The 17,569-nt window shown below is 36.4% G+C and overlaps 1 protein-coding gene and 4 long non-coding RNA genes across 5 annotated transcripts in view; 2 read left to right on the top strand and 3 right to left on the bottom strand.

The window, feature by feature from the left end:
* Positions 1–3,230: 3,230 nt before the first annotated feature.
* LOC113641046 (NACHT, LRR and PYD domains-containing protein 1b allele 2-like) overlaps positions 3,231–17,569 on the bottom strand; it is a 147,609-nt gene continuing 133,270 nt past the window's right edge. Inside the window, exons 6-8 of the mRNA XM_047815018.1 lie at positions 4,434–4,578; positions 4,245–4,283; positions 3,231–3,971 (exon numbers count right to left, since the gene is read on the bottom strand). Coding sequence (XP_047670974.1) covers positions 3,715–3,971; positions 4,245–4,283; positions 4,434–4,578 — 441 coding nt within the window. The 3' untranslated portion in view covers positions 3,231–3,714. The remainder of the gene's footprint in view (positions 3,972–4,244; positions 4,284–4,433; positions 4,579–17,569) is intronic.
* Positions 5,273–9,787, bottom strand: LOC125141444. Its single transcript, XR_007140818.1, has 4 exons — positions 9,573–9,787; positions 8,951–9,349; positions 7,081–7,139; positions 5,273–6,958 (listed from the first exon to the last, which is right to left on the bottom strand). It is a non-coding gene; the product is annotated as an uncharacterized LOC125141444 (long non-coding RNA).
* Positions 9,594–10,968, top strand: LOC125141446. Its single transcript, XR_007140821.1, has 3 exons — positions 9,594–9,654; positions 9,764–9,812; positions 10,833–10,968. It is a non-coding gene; the product is annotated as an uncharacterized LOC125141446 (long non-coding RNA).
* LOC113641019 lies at positions 10,744–14,549 on the bottom strand. Its single transcript, XR_007140816.1, has 6 exons — positions 14,148–14,549; positions 13,366–13,826; positions 13,126–13,245; positions 12,007–12,104; positions 11,754–11,852; positions 10,744–11,506 (listed from the first exon to the last, which is right to left on the bottom strand). It is a non-coding gene; the product is annotated as an uncharacterized LOC113641019 (long non-coding RNA).
* Positions 12,112–13,295, top strand: LOC125141449. The gene is made up of 2 exons (XR_007140826.1): positions 12,112–12,741; positions 12,951–13,295. It is a non-coding gene; the product is annotated as an uncharacterized LOC125141449 (long non-coding RNA).

Raw genomic sequence — 17,569 nt, 5'->3', positions numbered from 1 at the left:
ATTGTAATTCATTTTACCCTTGCCTACCATACATACATACATACATACATACATACATACATACATACATACATACATATAGTGCTGAAACAATGCCTTGAGTTATTAGAATACAAAAAGAATAATCAAGGAAAATTAGCTTTGTTTATTCCATTTACTGTGATGTAAACACCGACACTGCAAAATGAATAACGGAGGAATGGCAAGAAAGTTAAGAAAGAAAGAAAGGCAGTTAGAAGGTTCAGGCGAAAGTAAAAGGCAGAAAGTTTCCAAACTAAAACTCAGTACAGTGTGTTCTCTTTCATCATCTTATGTTCGAGATCCACCTATGGGAAGGGCATCCGACCTGACCTCTACAGAAGCATCCAATTGCACAAAGTCTGGCGCTGCACAAAGTTCACTTTCGCTTCTCGCGACTTCTGATCCTACCTCACAGCTCCCTGGTTTTTTGGACTGCACTTTCTGTCTTCAGGAGGAGATATCGCTTGATCAGCCTCCGCTGGACATGCTCGTCCTCAGCCAGGTTAGCTTCACGAGCCGCCCACGCTCGCACCCCCCTTTTTTTCCGTAGGCTGCCCGCCTGCTTTTTACCTTTTTTTCCTCCTTATGGCACTCTCCAAAGTGGCTCCGGCTACTCTGGTGGACAACCTATCGCGAGCCTGCCCGGCCGCGTGCGGTGCGCTTATCGCCGCGAGGGATTCCCATCCCTTCCTCGTTGTCTGCACGGGTCTCAAGCATGCGCAAGAGGCTATTGATCTGCCAGAGAACTGTAGCCATTGCCTGGCGCTCCCGAAAAAGCTCCTGCGTCGCAGGCTCAAGACGGCCACTTCCCAGTGTGTCGACTTCGAGCTGTCCGACTCGGAGGGGGACAAAGGCGACGCCACCGTGCTCCCGGGGGCCTGGTGCGGCTTCCTCTGACTGGGCCGACATTCCCCGTTTGAGGATTTACTATCGGCCGACGACCGCTTCCCCGACGGACCGGCAGGTTCCGGGATGAGGCCGAGGCGGGCCTTCTCGAGGGCTCGGAAGACAAGGAAGCCATCCTGTCTTCTGTGGCCCCTCAGGCTCCCCCCGGCCCCACCTCAATCAGTGCTGTTGGAGCTTCGCAAACGCGCTGCCGCACGCCTCAACATCGAATGGCTGGCTCTCCTGAACGCTTCGGATCAGGAGAGGGATGTGTATGACGGTAAACTTCTAGGGCCTCCTGCCATCTTCTTCTAGGAAGCAGCTCCTGCCCATCCTCCCTGCATGTGCAAAACACATGAGGTATTGCTGGAGAGATCCGCTTGATCTAAAACACGGTCTCACAGGGCTTGAGGTGAAGGATATGGCGGGTCTGGGCATGGGCGACCCCCCCTCTGTGGGCTCTTCGTAGCCACGTGCACTCTTGTCAGCCCTGTCTGCCCGGCCTGGCTGTGCATGTTTTCAGGCATATGGTCTTTTCCCCGCCGTACGCTCGGGTTGCAGGTGCATTATGCACTCGGGTAAGGGGCGAATACCTTACCTGCCATTAGCACGAGCTCCTGTCTGTCAAGCCAGACTTGGTGCATTTGGATGCTTCTGTAGATGTCAGGAACGGATGCTCTTCCCATAGGAGGATCTCTCCACTCGATGTTTCAGAGAACCGGGGTTTACGACAGTAACCTAATGTTTTCTGTAAGATTGAGCTGATGGACCACAACAGTGGTCATCGTGGTCGCATTTAGCCTAAATAATTATGATTGCTTAAAAATGTATGTCATTCCACTACAGAATGTAATATGTCAATTAAATGCACTAAATGGGTTTAGTTTTCCCGATTATTAATGTATGCAATTTCAGAAATAAAAATGTTCATTTTTATAAAAAGTAAACAAATTAGATGTTTATTTTTAAGAAACGTCTTTTCTCTTTAGTATTTCGTATTTAGTATTCCACTTTAATAAAGAAAAATGTACTTCTTAACTGATTACTCGATTAATCAATGGAATAATAGATAGTATACTTGATTACTAAAATAATCGATAGCTGCAGCCCAAATATATACATACAAACATACATAGATTGACAAGTGATAATCTAAAAGAAGTGGTGAAAATATATGTTTAAAGCACTTTTTTCAAAAACAAATGTAATGAAGTTCATATACATGTAACTGTCATCCAACAGCCCTGTAGCAGTTGTCCAATAGTACAATTCAAAAAATGTTATTTCTCTTCTTTATCATTTAATTAACTAGACTGAAATATCTATCTAGCCACAGTGATGTCATGGTGCTGAGGTGCTCATCTGTTAAATTAAATCAAATTTTAATAGGGAATGATTTAAACATTCAACAAACACAATTGTGACTTTAATTTCATATTAATTATTTTCAGCGTTTATTGCTACAATATAAACTAACCCAGGGGCTATGAAATATTTTAATCAATCAATCAAAGGGTATATTTACTCCTACATGACCAGTGCATAATCTATTAAAAATCATCAATGGATGATTCATCAAGAGAGTAACCAAGGGCCTACTGTATGTACAGTATTGTGAAATCGGAATGGAATGTAATCTGTGTGTAAAACCTGGTTAGGCAGGATAGCTTCAGTCTTCAGAGCAAAATATGGCATGGGGCCATGGTGTGGCCAAATAAAAAAAAGAGAAAAATCTAGTTTAGTGAGAAAACCGTGTTAGAAATTTATACAAAGATGAACCAGTGTATTGTTACACAGTTACTCTGCAGACTGACTCACTTTTTTGGTTGTTTAATAAAAAATCTACATTGTTTACAAAGCCTCTGAGAAGATTTTATTAGACAACATTGGTTAGAGTTGAGTCTAGTTATACTTATGTCATGTATCTATAGTATATAGCTTCATATGAAGCAGTAGGAAACTCCTTTCTTGGGATTCACTACAAAGGATTCTAAATGGACATTCAGTTATCGTGTACAACTCTATGCTCAGTCTGTGTAGATTTCTGCATATTGGCTTAAAGCCTACAGAGCTACACTTTCTGTTTCATTTCTTACAGAAGGTGCCAACTGGTCCCTAGTTTTAACTGAGATCATAGACAACCTTAATTCAAAATCTTAAAATCTTAAATATCTGGATTGGGTCAATTATGAATATAAATTGTACTGTAGCAGACAAAAAATCTGATGAGATGAAAATAACCAAACCACATTAATTTATGTGTCTCATTACATTTTACAGGAACTCTACTAGAATGGGAAAAAACTGAAGAGAGACTTGTTATATGACATCGTACAGTACTTTAATTGTTTATGCCTTTTGGGTTTCTTCAAGCATGGGCATGCAATAGGGTGTGTGCATAAATTGGCATAATTTACTTTCAACACATTTAATTTTAAGCCCATTTTCATTCTGCATACTTAATTGCAGATATTTTATTTAGGCTATACAGATGTCTATTTATCAATACATACAGTAAATGTACATACAGTATAGAGCTCATAAATGCACCGATATATGTTAAATAAAATACAAAATACAAAGTAAAGGAAAGGTTATGTTAAAATATTTGAATGGCTAATTTTTATATAACATGGTATAAAATGTATATGATGTGCATCCATTATAAAAATCAATAAATATTTGCTTGTGTTCTGCAGAATTCTTCCAGCAAAATTAACAAAATGAGTATGTGCTTATATAAATCACTACCTGAGTCTTAACTTTCACATTCACATTTCAGGTTGTGTAAAATTCGTCTTTAATCTTCTATGCATAATTTGATCTAGGATCCAGATCATTCACTATTTCAGGCTGCTTCTGCTTAAGGATTTTATAGAATTCTGCTTTCACAGCTTTTCCTCCTGAGTCAAGACAACTGTACAGTATCCTCATTTTTTTCTGTGATGTTGTTGCTTCCTTGATATCATTACACAGTTCGTCTCTGATGAGTTTCTTGGTAAGTAGAGTGTCTGCTATTTCCAATACCGGAAAAACTCTCTGTATGAGTATGTCTCTGTGTTTATCTACAAATTCAGCACCAAAAATAGATATAAACATTAAATTATAATAATGAACACTGCATGAATCTTTCTACTGAATTACAGTACATTTTATTAAAAAAAAAACGTTTGTCAAAATATTCCGAATTGTTCAAAAAAGTTTTCATAAGAATGTTTCAAGGTCAGAACTTCTTTCAGATTTCATTTGATAAGTAGTGTTCAGTGAAGCAAAAATACATCTAATATTGCAATGTACAAATTGATCTGCTGGAAAATAGCACAATCTGAAATATTTACCATTATCTTTTTCTGCTGGACTTGCTTCTTTACTCTCAGCTAAGGTAATAAGACAGAAATAAAGATTCAGTGCGAAAAAATCCAGAGACTTATAAATCATTTTGGGTGATCCTGAACTTGCTATGACAGACTGAAATCAAGTCCAATGCTTTCTATCAAATTAGAATACAAAAATAAATTTTTGGCTACCTGTAATAAAGATCTGACGAGGTTCCCACACCTCCTGGCCACTTTCATCCAACAGACCCAATGTGAGGTCTTCAACCTTGTTATTAAGGATCACCTCAAATGTGGGGTGATAGTTAGGACCATAGTCACAGCCAAATGTCTCAACCTAAGAAAAACAAAAAATAGCTAAACATAGTTCTTTAATGTGCCAAGAAATCTTCTTTTTCCACAAAAGGAATTGTGGTTTACCTTTGGCTAGTAAGAATAAGGCTCACAGATTGGTCTGTTTTTTTTACCAGGGGTCAGCTGACATAGGGAGCTGCACTGAATGTAGGTGTTGCACTGATTTAATTTCCGTACCTACATGGTTAAGCAGAATATTTAAAGAAAAACATTGAAGTGATTAAGTTTTGATTTAGCTTAATTTAAAATTTGATGGAAAAAAAAAACAAAAAAAAATTGTATCCCATTTTGTTCACCTTAAGAAAAAAATCTGCCTGAAATGTCACTATATTTTAGCACTCCATGTGTGAACAACATCTGGAAGAAAACACTAAAATCCTAAAATAAAAAGTTAATTAAAGCAGATTAGTAGCTTACCTCTTTAACGGACACATTTACTGGTAACAAATGAATGTGCAGATTTTTGCGCTTTTCATTGTAGAAGAGAAGGACTTGGCCACTGATAGGCTTTTCAAAGAACCACCTTTTTATTAACAGGCCAAAGATGGAGAGACCATGAACTTCAAAAATCACGTGTGTGCTTGTTATATTCAGGGGCTGAATGATCTCAACATTACCCTCACTGAAATGTGCCACAGACAGTTCATTCTCATTTTTCAACTCATTTTTATCTGAAGTATAAGAAAAAGGAAAAGTAAGTTATTTTTAAAATTATGTTATAAAGTGTCATTAAATACAACAATGAACCAAAACATTATGACCAAAGACAAAGGGAATAGTGTCAAGGTCTGAGATTGGATTCTGTAATAGACATTATAAGCGAACAGTTGGCAATTATAAGGATTATAGCAAACATTATTGTGTGCATCTTGCCAGTTCCACTACACAAGAACACTTTAATGGAGATGATATTTTGAAGCTGATCATGGTATCTTTCAGCAGGATAATACATTGTACAAATGTTCAGGAATGGCTTGAGAAACATGACACAGTTCAAGGTGCTGTCCTGACACCAAATACCCAGATCTCATTCCAATTCGGCATTTATGGGATGTTCTGGAACAACAAGGCTGCTCTATGCCACAGGACTTAAAGGATCTGTTGCTATGGTCATGATGTAAGATTTTCTTGTAAAACACATGCCTCAGTGGGCTGAAACTGTTTTGGCAGCATGCAGAGGACTAACAGCCTATACTGTAAATAATATTAACGCTCATAACCTTATGGATCATTTGAATCCTATTTTACAATATTGAGTGAAATATTACATAGGTGAATGAGAATTTGTTGTTTCAAGTTTCTTGTTAAAATACGTTTTTCTAGCACTTTTCAACATGTTCATAATGTTAGCAGCATTTCTGTGAGTTTTTTATGCTGCATACCTTTATACAACTTTCTTTGTTTCTCATATCTCTTATCTGTACTTTCCATGTTTCATGTCCTAGTTTCTCTTACATGTACACTGGGCCCATGCATTATAGTTTCTATTAATCCTCATGTTATATTTCCTTTGTGCTCTTAACTGACATTTTATTTCTGAATAAGAGGTTTCTGGTCAAGCCTGGAATTTACATTCTTAACTCTCTCACTGAGCTCTTTGTTCTAAAAAAGCTTAAGACTTGAAGGAAAATGGACTGCTCAACAGCACCCCACCCCACTACCAAGATAGTTGATGCAAACTCCTGCTCCTCTTTCTCAAGTGACTCAAACATCCCTCTCGACCTAATCCAAATGCACTTAATGTACCCAGTGACATTGGTCTTTTAAGAGAAGCACCCTGTACCCTGTGCCATTCTCTGTAAAACTTGTAAAAGTACCATGTAAAAAAAGAGATGATCTTTGTTTGAGTTTTATTGATTTAAGTAAATTTCTTGAAAATTTCCTGAAATGAACTTGCTATAAAATGTTACTTACTTCAAATATCAATGGTTTCAAGGTTATGGATGACCTATGTCGATCATTTGTATACATGAAGAAGTAAAAAAAAATTAATAAACTGCCTTTTTATAATACAAATCTTTCACTTATGTTACTGTAACCAGTAATTCTACATTCACACATAATTATTTATGTAAAATGTGATTTGTATTTCTCTTTTTATTAGGTTGATTATAATCCTAACATTATAACCTTAAATTAACTTACCAGTAGGTATCTCACAGTGTGGAAGGTGCAGATAACGAATTGAATCGTCAGAGCAGTTAATGTTATACAGGTGCCCTGCAGGCATGAACTGGCCCATGCCATGCAACTGACTTTTGTCCCAGGGAAGTACTGTGTACAACACTTCTCCACTCCCTTTCATCTCAATAGAAATGTTGGTCATTTTACAGAAAAACACACCAGCATGAGAGCACAGAAACCTGCAGAGGAAAATACATTACATTACTGTTTTTATTTTGTAATGTTACCAAAAAATGCAAGAGTAATGTAAAAAATCATTTAATTATTTTGAAGGACAGAATAAAATATGCCCATGTTGTACCTATAGGCACTACTGTCAGTACAGTGTTGAACTAATTCAGGATCTGTGGCTGCTGAGTGCTTTTGAAAAGAGGAAAAGCACACTGTAGCATATACGTAAAACTATATTGCATAAACAAACAGCTTTAAATTTAGTCTCTGTAGCCAATGGGCTGAAAGACACAAGGACTTACTTAAGTACAGTTGAGGCCAAAAGATTACATACACCTCAGTTTTTCATAACTCCACCTACAGTGGTGTGAAAAGTGTTGGCCCCTTCCTGGTTTTTTATTTTTTTGCATGTTTGTCACACAACATGCAGTTTTTCAAAGAATGTTTTTATTATTAAGGGAAAACAAAATCCTGTGAGCTTGCCCCCTTAATCCTAATAACTGCTTGGGCCACCCTTAGCAGCATGAACTGCAATCAAGTATTTGCGATAACTTGCAATAAGTCTGTTACAGTGCTGTGGAGAAATTATGGTCTACTCATCTTTGCAGAATTGTTGTAATTCAGCCACATTGGAGGGATTTCAAGCATGAACCACCTTTTAAATGTCATGCCACAGTATCTCAACAGGATTGAGTTCAGGACTTTGACATGGCCACTCCAAAGTCTTCATTTTGTTTTTCTTCAGCCATTCAGAGGTGGACTTGCTGGTGTGTTTTGGATCATTGTCCTGCTGCAGAACCCAAGTTTGCTTCAGCTTCCCAATTTTTTTTTTGTAGACAGCAGAATTCATGGTTCCATTAATCACAACAAGTTTTCCAGGGCCTGAAGTAGCAAAGCAACTCCAGACCATCACACTACCAACAGTAAAATATGGTGGTGGTAGTGTGATGGTGGAGTCATGAACCGCTTCCAGAAAGTTTTGGGGATCATCAAGATGTTTTCTGGCAAAACTGAGACGAGCCTTTATGTTCTTTTTGTTCAGCAGCGGTTTTCGTCTTGGAGTCTTTTTCTTATGGTGGAGTCATGAACACTGACCTTAACTGAGGCAAGTAAGGCCTGCAGTTCTTTGGTTTGGGGTCTTTTGTGACATCTTGGATGAGTCGTCGCTGCCGACCACTCCTGGGAAGATTGACCAGTGATCCATGTTTTCAACATTTGTGGATAATGGCTCTCACTGTGGTTTGCTGGAGTTCCACAGCTTTAGGAATGGCTTTGTAACCTTTTCCAGACTGATAGATTTTAATTACTTTCTTTCTCATTTGTTACTGAATTTCTTTGGATCTCGGCATGATATGTAGCATTTTAGGATATTTTGGTCTACTTCACTTCGTCAGTCAGGTCTTATTTAGGTGATTTCTTGATTGTGAACAGGTGTGGCAGTAATCAGGCCTGGGTGTGGCTAGAGAAATTGAACTCAGGTGTGATAAACCACAGTTAAGTTATGTTTTAACAGTTATGTTTAAATACTTTTTCCACACAGGGCCATGTGGTTTTTGACTTTGTTTTCCCTTGATAATAAAAACCTTCATTTAAAAACGGCATGTTGTGTTTACTTATCTTTGACTAATATTTAAATTTCTTTGATGATCTGAAACAAAGTGTGACAAATGTGCAAATAAATTAAAAAAATCAGGCCAACATTTTTCACAACACTTTAATAATCCAATATTAATGTAATAATCCACATATAATAAAGGCTAATAGGCAGATTTATTTTAGGTTTTATTTACTATATGAAATTGTTTTGCCTATTAACTGCTTGATTCAAACACTTCACCTCAGCAACTTTGACTATTGATATAATACATGTGTTTTACTATTTGAGTTGAATTACTGAAACAAATGAACTTTTCCACGACATTCTAATTTATTGAGATGCACCTGTATACTGTATATATATATATATATATATATATATATATATATATATATATATATACATGTTTGGTGTGACAGTGCTGTGTAGATTTCGAACAACTGTCTGCTCCTTCACATTCCATAAAAGCCACATGCAAAGAAAAACAAATTACAAATATAATTAATCCTGAACTTTGGATACTCTGTGTGGAGTTTTACACAGAGCCTAGTGTGTTACAATATTTGAAAGAAAACTACACAAACAGCTTTTGTATTAATATGTTTTTAAATATTCAAGTCAGTATAATAAATTGACAAATAAGCACTTGTGCTTTAAATAAATGTACCAACCAAATAATACATCTGTAGAGGACATCTCATCTATATCCTGAGTAAGAATCTGATCAATAACCTTCTCAAGGTCTGGAGCAGGAACAAAAGTGGCCAAGATACGTGTCATTCTTTTTCTGAGTTCTCTAAACCTGAGGATGAAGAAAAGAAACTCTATTTGAGACACTTTATTTGAGGTATTGTGTTACAGTGCAGGTCACCTGCCAGATAGTCGGCAGTATGTTATCTATAGTATGCTACAGTATTACAATGTAAAATATTAAGATGATCAAGGCTGAAATTTGTGACAAACTGGATTTTAAACCCAGAGCTCTTACTGTGACTGCATATTATTATCTCGGTCTCCTCTCTGACCTTTCTGATCTGTCCTGTGTCTCAGTCTTCCTTATCCACTGGGAATCCTTTCCTCTTCCTGGGTTGGAGGCTTCTCTCAAAGGTGCTACACAATCATCTGTTGTAACCTCCACCTTTTCATGTTTTATCTTGCTTTCTTCTAAACATTTCTGCAGGCTCTCACAGCTGTTTGTCCACTTCTCATATTCTAGACTATCCATCTTTGTGTCCACTTCCTTTGTACAAGCAGGAAAAGACAAGGTAAGAATTACAGTAATAGGACATAAAATATAGTTGATGTACTATTACAATTGCATTTTATATTTAGACATATTTAGTTCAATTAAGGTGTATCCAGCCAATTTAGACACTCGCCTCTGTCTTCAGCAATTTTATTAGCTCCCGTAGCTTATCTTCGAGCTGCTTCATTGCCTTCATGACCTGCAGGTACTGCCCTTTGCTAATCTGCTGGTCCCCAGAGCTGGATTTTCTAAATTGAATGCTCTTTTCGTCACTCGTGATCACGAAAATCACATCATCCAGTGCTGTTTTAAGGTTTTTGCAGTCAGCAGTATTAGAATCACTAGCAGGACTGATCATGGAAAGAGAATCTGGTATGTTTTTGTCAAAACATTTTATTCTACGTTTCTTCCCAGATTTCTCTTGATTTATGTCCAAGGCTTTGTTTTTCCTGAAATAAATTTCAATTAAAATCATCCAGGTACTCATAATGCAATGCTATTTTGAAGGAACATGAGACAGAAGGAGTGACTGCAGTACCTTTTAGGAGTAGTAGAGAGAGATGTGTCCAGAATGACAGCTGAAGTACCAGAAGGTCTGGGTGTCACTGGGCTCTTGAGATATTTGTGGAAAACAAAAAACAAAAAAATAAACCACACTTGTGAATGAAAGATGAAGACAGATACTATGAATATATGAATTTATGATTAATCAAGTGATTCTGTAATTACCTGAACACATTATATCTATTTATGTTAATGCATTATCTTTCCCATACTATATTCTAAATGCACACATTGCAAGTTCTCTTAAATGTTGTTAAATTCTGTTAAATATTATTATTATTATTATTATTATTATTATTATTATTATTATTATTATTATTATTATTATTATTATTTCATTTTTCTATAATAATTTTTTGAATTTATTATTATTTTTGAAGATAGAAAACAGCAGTCATAATACATAAAACAGCTCTTAGACTTTCTGCATTGCACAGATTGTTGATATATGAAATGTTTGCCTTTTTTATTTCAGAATGCTATGTGCAACATCCTGTTTATTCAGTCAATCAACTGAACAGTGAAACCTGCCTAAGTAAAAGAAAATAATTCTGGAGCTCATCATGTAATAACAATTTGATTACTTTTGGCTTTAAAAAAATTTAGATGGCAAATACACAAAGTGATGTCATTTCCTTTAACTTTCAACTGAATTGAATTTACATACCCTTAAATAAAACCTGGAAGTTTACAGTTTGTTATTATTTTCATTACATAAATCCACCTCCAATTGCTGTTGTAGACAGCTAAAAAAAAAACAATAACTTTGTCAATGTTCAAATATTTATGGACCTGACTGTATAACCTCAAAAGAAATGTATGATATTAGACTTATCTATGTATATGACAGGAACTATTCCTCACTGTTTTTTGTAGATTTTCCAGCAATTAGGTTGTTCATCATTAGACTCATCAAGCTCTTCTTCATCTGTACAACTCCTGATGGAATCACGTTATCATTTACATGAGAACACACACAAATACACATAAACAGAAATAGAAAGAGATACACAAAGGCACCTGAATTGAAGGTCAGCGTTCATGTGGCAGAACCACTTTTCAGGCAGTTTTTTACCATCAACACCATCTGGAAGTTTTCGCCACTTCAAACAATCATTACACTGAACCCAGTTTTGTTCAGGAGTTGATCTGTAAGTCCAAACAATCATGTGTTAATTTCTTGTAAATATGCTCCTATGTTAATCAGTGTGGCCTTACATACAGAATCTGTGTGAGAGCAAATGCAATGTTGCTTCTGTTGTAATGGACACAAGCCAGAAACTTGTAATATCTGATAAAGGCCCAATGCAATAGTACTGAACATTTTTGTAATTGTTGGAGAGGGAGGGGGGTGGGGGAGAGAGAGAGAGAGAGAAGGGGGCATTTTACAACTTACACAGTATCCTCAAAAGGTTCTTCGCTGCATGTCTTATGTCTATAGTGAAGTTCCTTCCAATATTGCTCAAGCTTCATACCTACAATTATCATGGTTTTCCTGCACAGACACAAAATCAAAAGAAATTAAAAATTAAAACACCTAAAAATCCAGTGGTTAAGATACTTGCGATAATACTCATGCTGTATACTGTACAACGATTTGTATATAAATAAAAACTCTTGGCTCATCTGGACATGTTACTCAAACACACCTGTATTCTTCATTATTATCAAAGTCCTGCTTGTTGTGAATTGGTGTGAGATGGTTACATTCTAACACCCCGATAACTCCTTCTCCTGTGCCGTTAGCCTGGTAACAGAATAAATATTATAACACATATATAACACAATGAAAATATCATGAAAAATAGGATTTTGACTACCAAGTGATCCAATGAAGAACATCTGGTAAACTGCTGATAGGGTCAGGGAGCCCAAAGCTCACTGATGTGCATGGGAGCAAAGGCTATGATTTTCAATCATGTGGATGAACAGGAGTATGTGTTTCAGTTTGCTGGGAAACATTGGGTCCTGGCTTTCATGTAGATGTTACTTAGACACATACCACCTATCAAATAGTAACAGTAGGTATGCATTCAGGACTCATTGGGAAATGCATTAGCATTTAAACATAGCATTAAACATGGTCCATAGCACACATTTCTCTATGGGGACTTAGAAATAGTGCAGAATTTGAATTTAATAAATTCAGACTCAGAGTTCAGACCCTACCGTACTGTAGTTCTTTGCATCGTTCTATGTATTCCCTATCTGACTGTTATGAGAGCCATGAGGGCTCCCTCTGCTGGCCTGCAGAGGATTTGCTGCACTTTAGCATCAGGACTCTGTTTCCCACAATTCATTGCACCACCAACTCAGCACACCTGTTTCCTGTTTGCAATCACCTGGTCTATTTAAACTCACTCAGAACTCTTGGATGTCGCAAAGTATTGTTATTATTGTCTGCATTCTGAGCGTATTATCGGTTCCGTCTATTGCCTTGTTTTGACCTTGCTTCTTTTTTGTGTTTATGAATGTTTGCTACCTGCCCTGACTTACGCCTGGATTATGGACTACTATTTTTGGATTTCCTTTGATGTTGTTGTTTGCCTGATGTGTGACCCTTGCCTGTTTTGGATATTGCCTAATAAACCAGCTTTTGGATCTACAGTAACCTGTTCACGTGCATGACACTATCATTGTTTATCTGTATATTTCTGATTTGTTGTTCTGTGATTGTATGCAAAAGCAATATAAAATAGTAAGTGTTAAAACCTTATGATACTAAAAAGAAACTTTATGATTAAAACGTCGACCTGTATGATTCTCACCTTGCGCTGGCAGGCGACACGCTCCTAGGCTTTGATTAGGCGGTTTTTGTTGTACATCATCAATCCGTAGTGATCTTTGCTCTTCGTGTTGTAGCCAAATGTGATTGTTATTCCCTTTTTCTGAGACAAAGACTTAAGGACCATGGCATTAAAAATATTTGAACATTTAATAAGTAGCTCTTACTAGTGTATCATTAGCTGTTTTTTTACATTCTGGTGCTCTATTTGTAAAAAGGATACAAGACCAGCAGGTTTGTATTTGTCTGTGAAGACATTTACTAGACTCTTTGTGACAAACTGACTTTCCACTTTCTGGCCTTGGATAACAATCTGCATTCTTGGCTTCAGGTATAGAATACTACAGTATGCCTGAAGTAAGAGAGAAATAAACAGCTTTGACTATACATTGATCAGTAGTTGAACTTAATTTTGAGACTGTACCTGCAGATTTGAATAGGAGCTGTTGCAAAAATTCAATTCAGTTCAGAAATTAGCACATTTTCAATCACCTGCATATCAACTCTCTCACGTCGTTTTCTTGTTAAATTCTCACCCGCAGTGAATATTCACTCTTAGGCACTGAAATGCCACTCTCTTCTTGCCACCTGGTTTGTGCCCTAGTGCTCTCGTACACCTCAACAGGGATCCGCATGTCATAGGGATCCTTCTTGAAATCAAATTCTAACTCTCCTGAAGATCCTCTGCAGCAGCATAATGAGAGGAGGAAACAAATTGTGGATTTATGGTAATAATATATTATTTATGGTATACTTACAACCCAGAAATTTGTTCTTTCCCTCTGGTGTTTTGCAAAATGAGGTTATCTTGTCTAAAATATGTTTCAAGTGACACGTCACATTTATATCATTAACTATACTGGTATTGCTCTATATAAATAGTATAACAATATTACACATTCCTTCTAAAGTAAAATGCAATTCCAGTATTCAGTCACAACTGTGAGCTTGAAACAGACCTTTCATATAAAACTAAAGTAAATCAGTAATGCTATGCATGTTCACCTGTGTAGGTTCCAGATGATGATGCGTGTTCCACTTGAATTGGGGCATAGGTTTTCAATGACAGTAAACTCGGACAGCAGTTCTTTCTCAGTGTTAAAGAATATGTCATTATATCATGAAGACTCTCTGCATGCTCTGGTGCAGCACTAAGTGAGCAGTGTGGTTAAGGATCAAAAAACAAAGATGTACCTCATATATTGTATTTCGTATAACTTCATATATATATGTTATACCACATACATGTAATAATTTATAGTAGTTACAGCATATGTTTTTAATACAAAACTGAAAAACAGTGTGACAGTTTAAGGTTATTTTTTTAATCACCCTCTCTTGCAGTAAAGACTCCTGTAATATACAGTATATTTCATGTATTCCTGTCCTTCATTCCTCCAGCCATCTATCTCTCTGTTTTAGTTAAAGGATATCACTCTGTCTTGTCTTGGTAAACATGACAATAGGCACCATGACAGTCGTTACTCCTGTCTTCTTGAGGTATGTTTGTGACAGAAGACCCACACACATGATGTTGGCTTTCTTTGAGAACACGATGGCATCCTTCCCCAAGCGCATGGAGCCTGACTTAAAGCCGTTCCCATAAAGACTGATTGGAACATGGCCTCTGACCGCTTGCTTATCACTGTAGCCAAAACTGATATTATATATATATATATATATATATATATATATATATATATATATATATAATCAGAGAGAGAGAGAGTGATTTTGTCATTGTGATAAATAAACTGGGTGAATTGTGAAGTGTTTTGTGTGTGCAGTAAACCTATATTACTGATTTGTCTAAATATTTTCAGAAGGATAATTCATGCACAGACCTGAGCATTTTGTGCATCTTATCATAGTCAATTCTGTTTCCATTGTCCATGAAGATGAGGCAGTCCTGGCCTTTGACTGCTGTTTTAGTGATCCACAATTGTTTTGCATTGACATCTGGGTCATAAGCATTGTCTGTCAATAGGGAAATAGAGCCAAAGAAAAATGTTAAACTAAATGTAAAAGAGTTTTTCTTCTTAAGCTATGTTTTATGTATAACTTATTTCCAGTAAATAATCTTGAAAACAAAGAGTGTTTAAACACTTTTTATTAAAGATATTAAACAAAGTATACAAAGAAGAAAATGAGAGATCACAAAAAGAGAGAAAACAAATCAACCATTAAAAATAGATACACTGATCAGTCTGAACAGCATAATATATTTAGCGATACAATTTGCCAAACCTCTTGGCCACTGATTAAGTGCTTATTATGTGTTGTTTGTATGTTTGGTGGGTTTTTTTTTTGCGTTCATTATGAGTATTGTACAAACCATATAAGGACGGACACACACACAGACACACACACACATACACTCACACATCTATTAAGATCTAGTTGTTTTTTTAAAGAACGGAAGAAAGACATTTGGCTCACCAATAAGTTCTGCAACAGCACTGAATGGCCACTTATGACTAGTGGAGTTTGTATGCAGGAACTGTGGATTAATCTTTATGAGGAAAAAAAATGTTATAAATAAGAATACATACAACATATATAAATAATGATTGCATATGCAGTTCTGGCCACATGTCAAGTCACAAGTTTAGATTAATATGCTCATTCTAATATGTTATTTTATAGCTCATTTTAAAAGGTCTAGTAAAGGAAACACTCAGCCTCAGCAAAAACTAATTTCCTGAAAAACTAGTTTCAGTTAGTTGGAATGGAAGTATTGATACTTTCCCATTTTTCACAAGTTGTGTGTTTTTGTCTTAACTTCAAGAAAAAGAAAAAAGAGATGGTTAATTGGTGCTATAACGTTTAGTAAAACCTCTTGCAATGTCACATTAAGCATTTATTAAGCTTCTCTTCTTCATCAAATTCATCTTGTGCCTTGACCCAGTTATGAAAAAATGCCATGTTCACCATGAATGAAATGCAAACAAAAATATTGTGTATGAGTCCATTAATTGTCCTAAGTGTGAAAAGATGGATATCAAAATCATATAGTCGCTGGTGGAAAAGGGGCCAATTACAAAGACACAGAACTTATAGAATTTTTAAAATATAGAGAACAGTGAGCAGTTTAACTTTCTTAGGACAGGGACTATGACTAATCTTATGAAGCTATCACATATATATCATTGATCATCCAAATATGAAAGTGTTATAAACATTATATATAACAAAATGCAATTTTTATGATTTTATTTATTTATTTATTTATTGACATTTTGCAGATTCTGCAAAGCACTTGTAAATATATGACCACGATGTTATTTTTCAAACATACACACACACACACACACACACACACACACACACACACACACTACACACTACACACTACTACATATATATATATATATATATATATATATATATATATATATATATATATATATATATATATATATATATATATATAGAAGCGACATTGATTTTTTTAAGGTGGACCAGAAAATTCTAGGATGGAAATGACGGACCTGCCAGTGTAGTTTCTGAGAAGCGTGTCTCAGTTTTGTTTCATCGGAAAGGAAACAGCTCTCTGGTAGTGTTATTTAAATGAGCCAGATTGTTTACGACCTCAAAGCATGTTGATTAACCACAACTGAGTAAACAGCATGCTGCGAGGAAAAAAGTCTCACTAAAAGTCAGAAAACAGGACATTTTTTATTTGTTTGTGTGTTCGTGTGTGTGTGTGTGTGTGTGTGTGTGCGTGCGTGCGTGGGATGTGGTAGCTCAGTGGATAAGGTGTTGGGCTACTGATCGGAAGGTCATGGGTTCGAACCCCAGGTCCACTAAGCTGCCACTGCTGGGCCCCTGAGCAAGGCCCTTAACCCTCAGTTGCTCAGTTGTAAGTCACTCTGGATAAGGGTGTCTGCTAAATGCCGTAAATGTAAATGTAAATGTACACATACAGTACATTGTGGTTAATCATAACGTGCTTTGTCATAAACAATCTGGCTCATTTAAATAACACTACCAGAGAGCTGTTTCATTTCCGATGAAACAAAACTTACACACTGACACGTCCGTCAGTTTCAGACTAGAATTTTTTGGTCCACCTTAAAAAATCAATGTCGCTTCATCAGAAGTGATGGGAGGTTCGGTTCTTTTCCGCGAACAGGTCCTTTCGGACAGTTCGATTTAATGAACCAGTTCAAAAATCCAGTTCACCAGTTCTTTTACGTCCTGACGTAATGACGCAAATTCCATCATCCCGCTGCCGGCAGATATTAATACAATCAATTTAACACATTCGAAAAGTTCTTTGTAATCATAACTTTAGTTGAATACGTCTCTTACATTTAATTTTTGCAACTAAAACACTCAGTACAGGCATTGATGTGCAAACGTGGATGTTTTACGTGTCTTAAAGATATAAAGTTAAACTAATCTTCATCAACTTACAAAAAGCG

Source organism: Tachysurus fulvidraco, chromosome 6 (genome assembly GCF_022655615.1).
Source record: "Tachysurus fulvidraco isolate hzauxx_2018 chromosome 6, HZAU_PFXX_2.0, whole genome shotgun sequence".
Lineage (NCBI taxonomy): Eukaryota > Metazoa > Chordata > Actinopteri > Siluriformes > Bagridae > Tachysurus > Tachysurus fulvidraco.
This window is presented reverse-complemented; position numbering and strand designations above follow the sequence as displayed.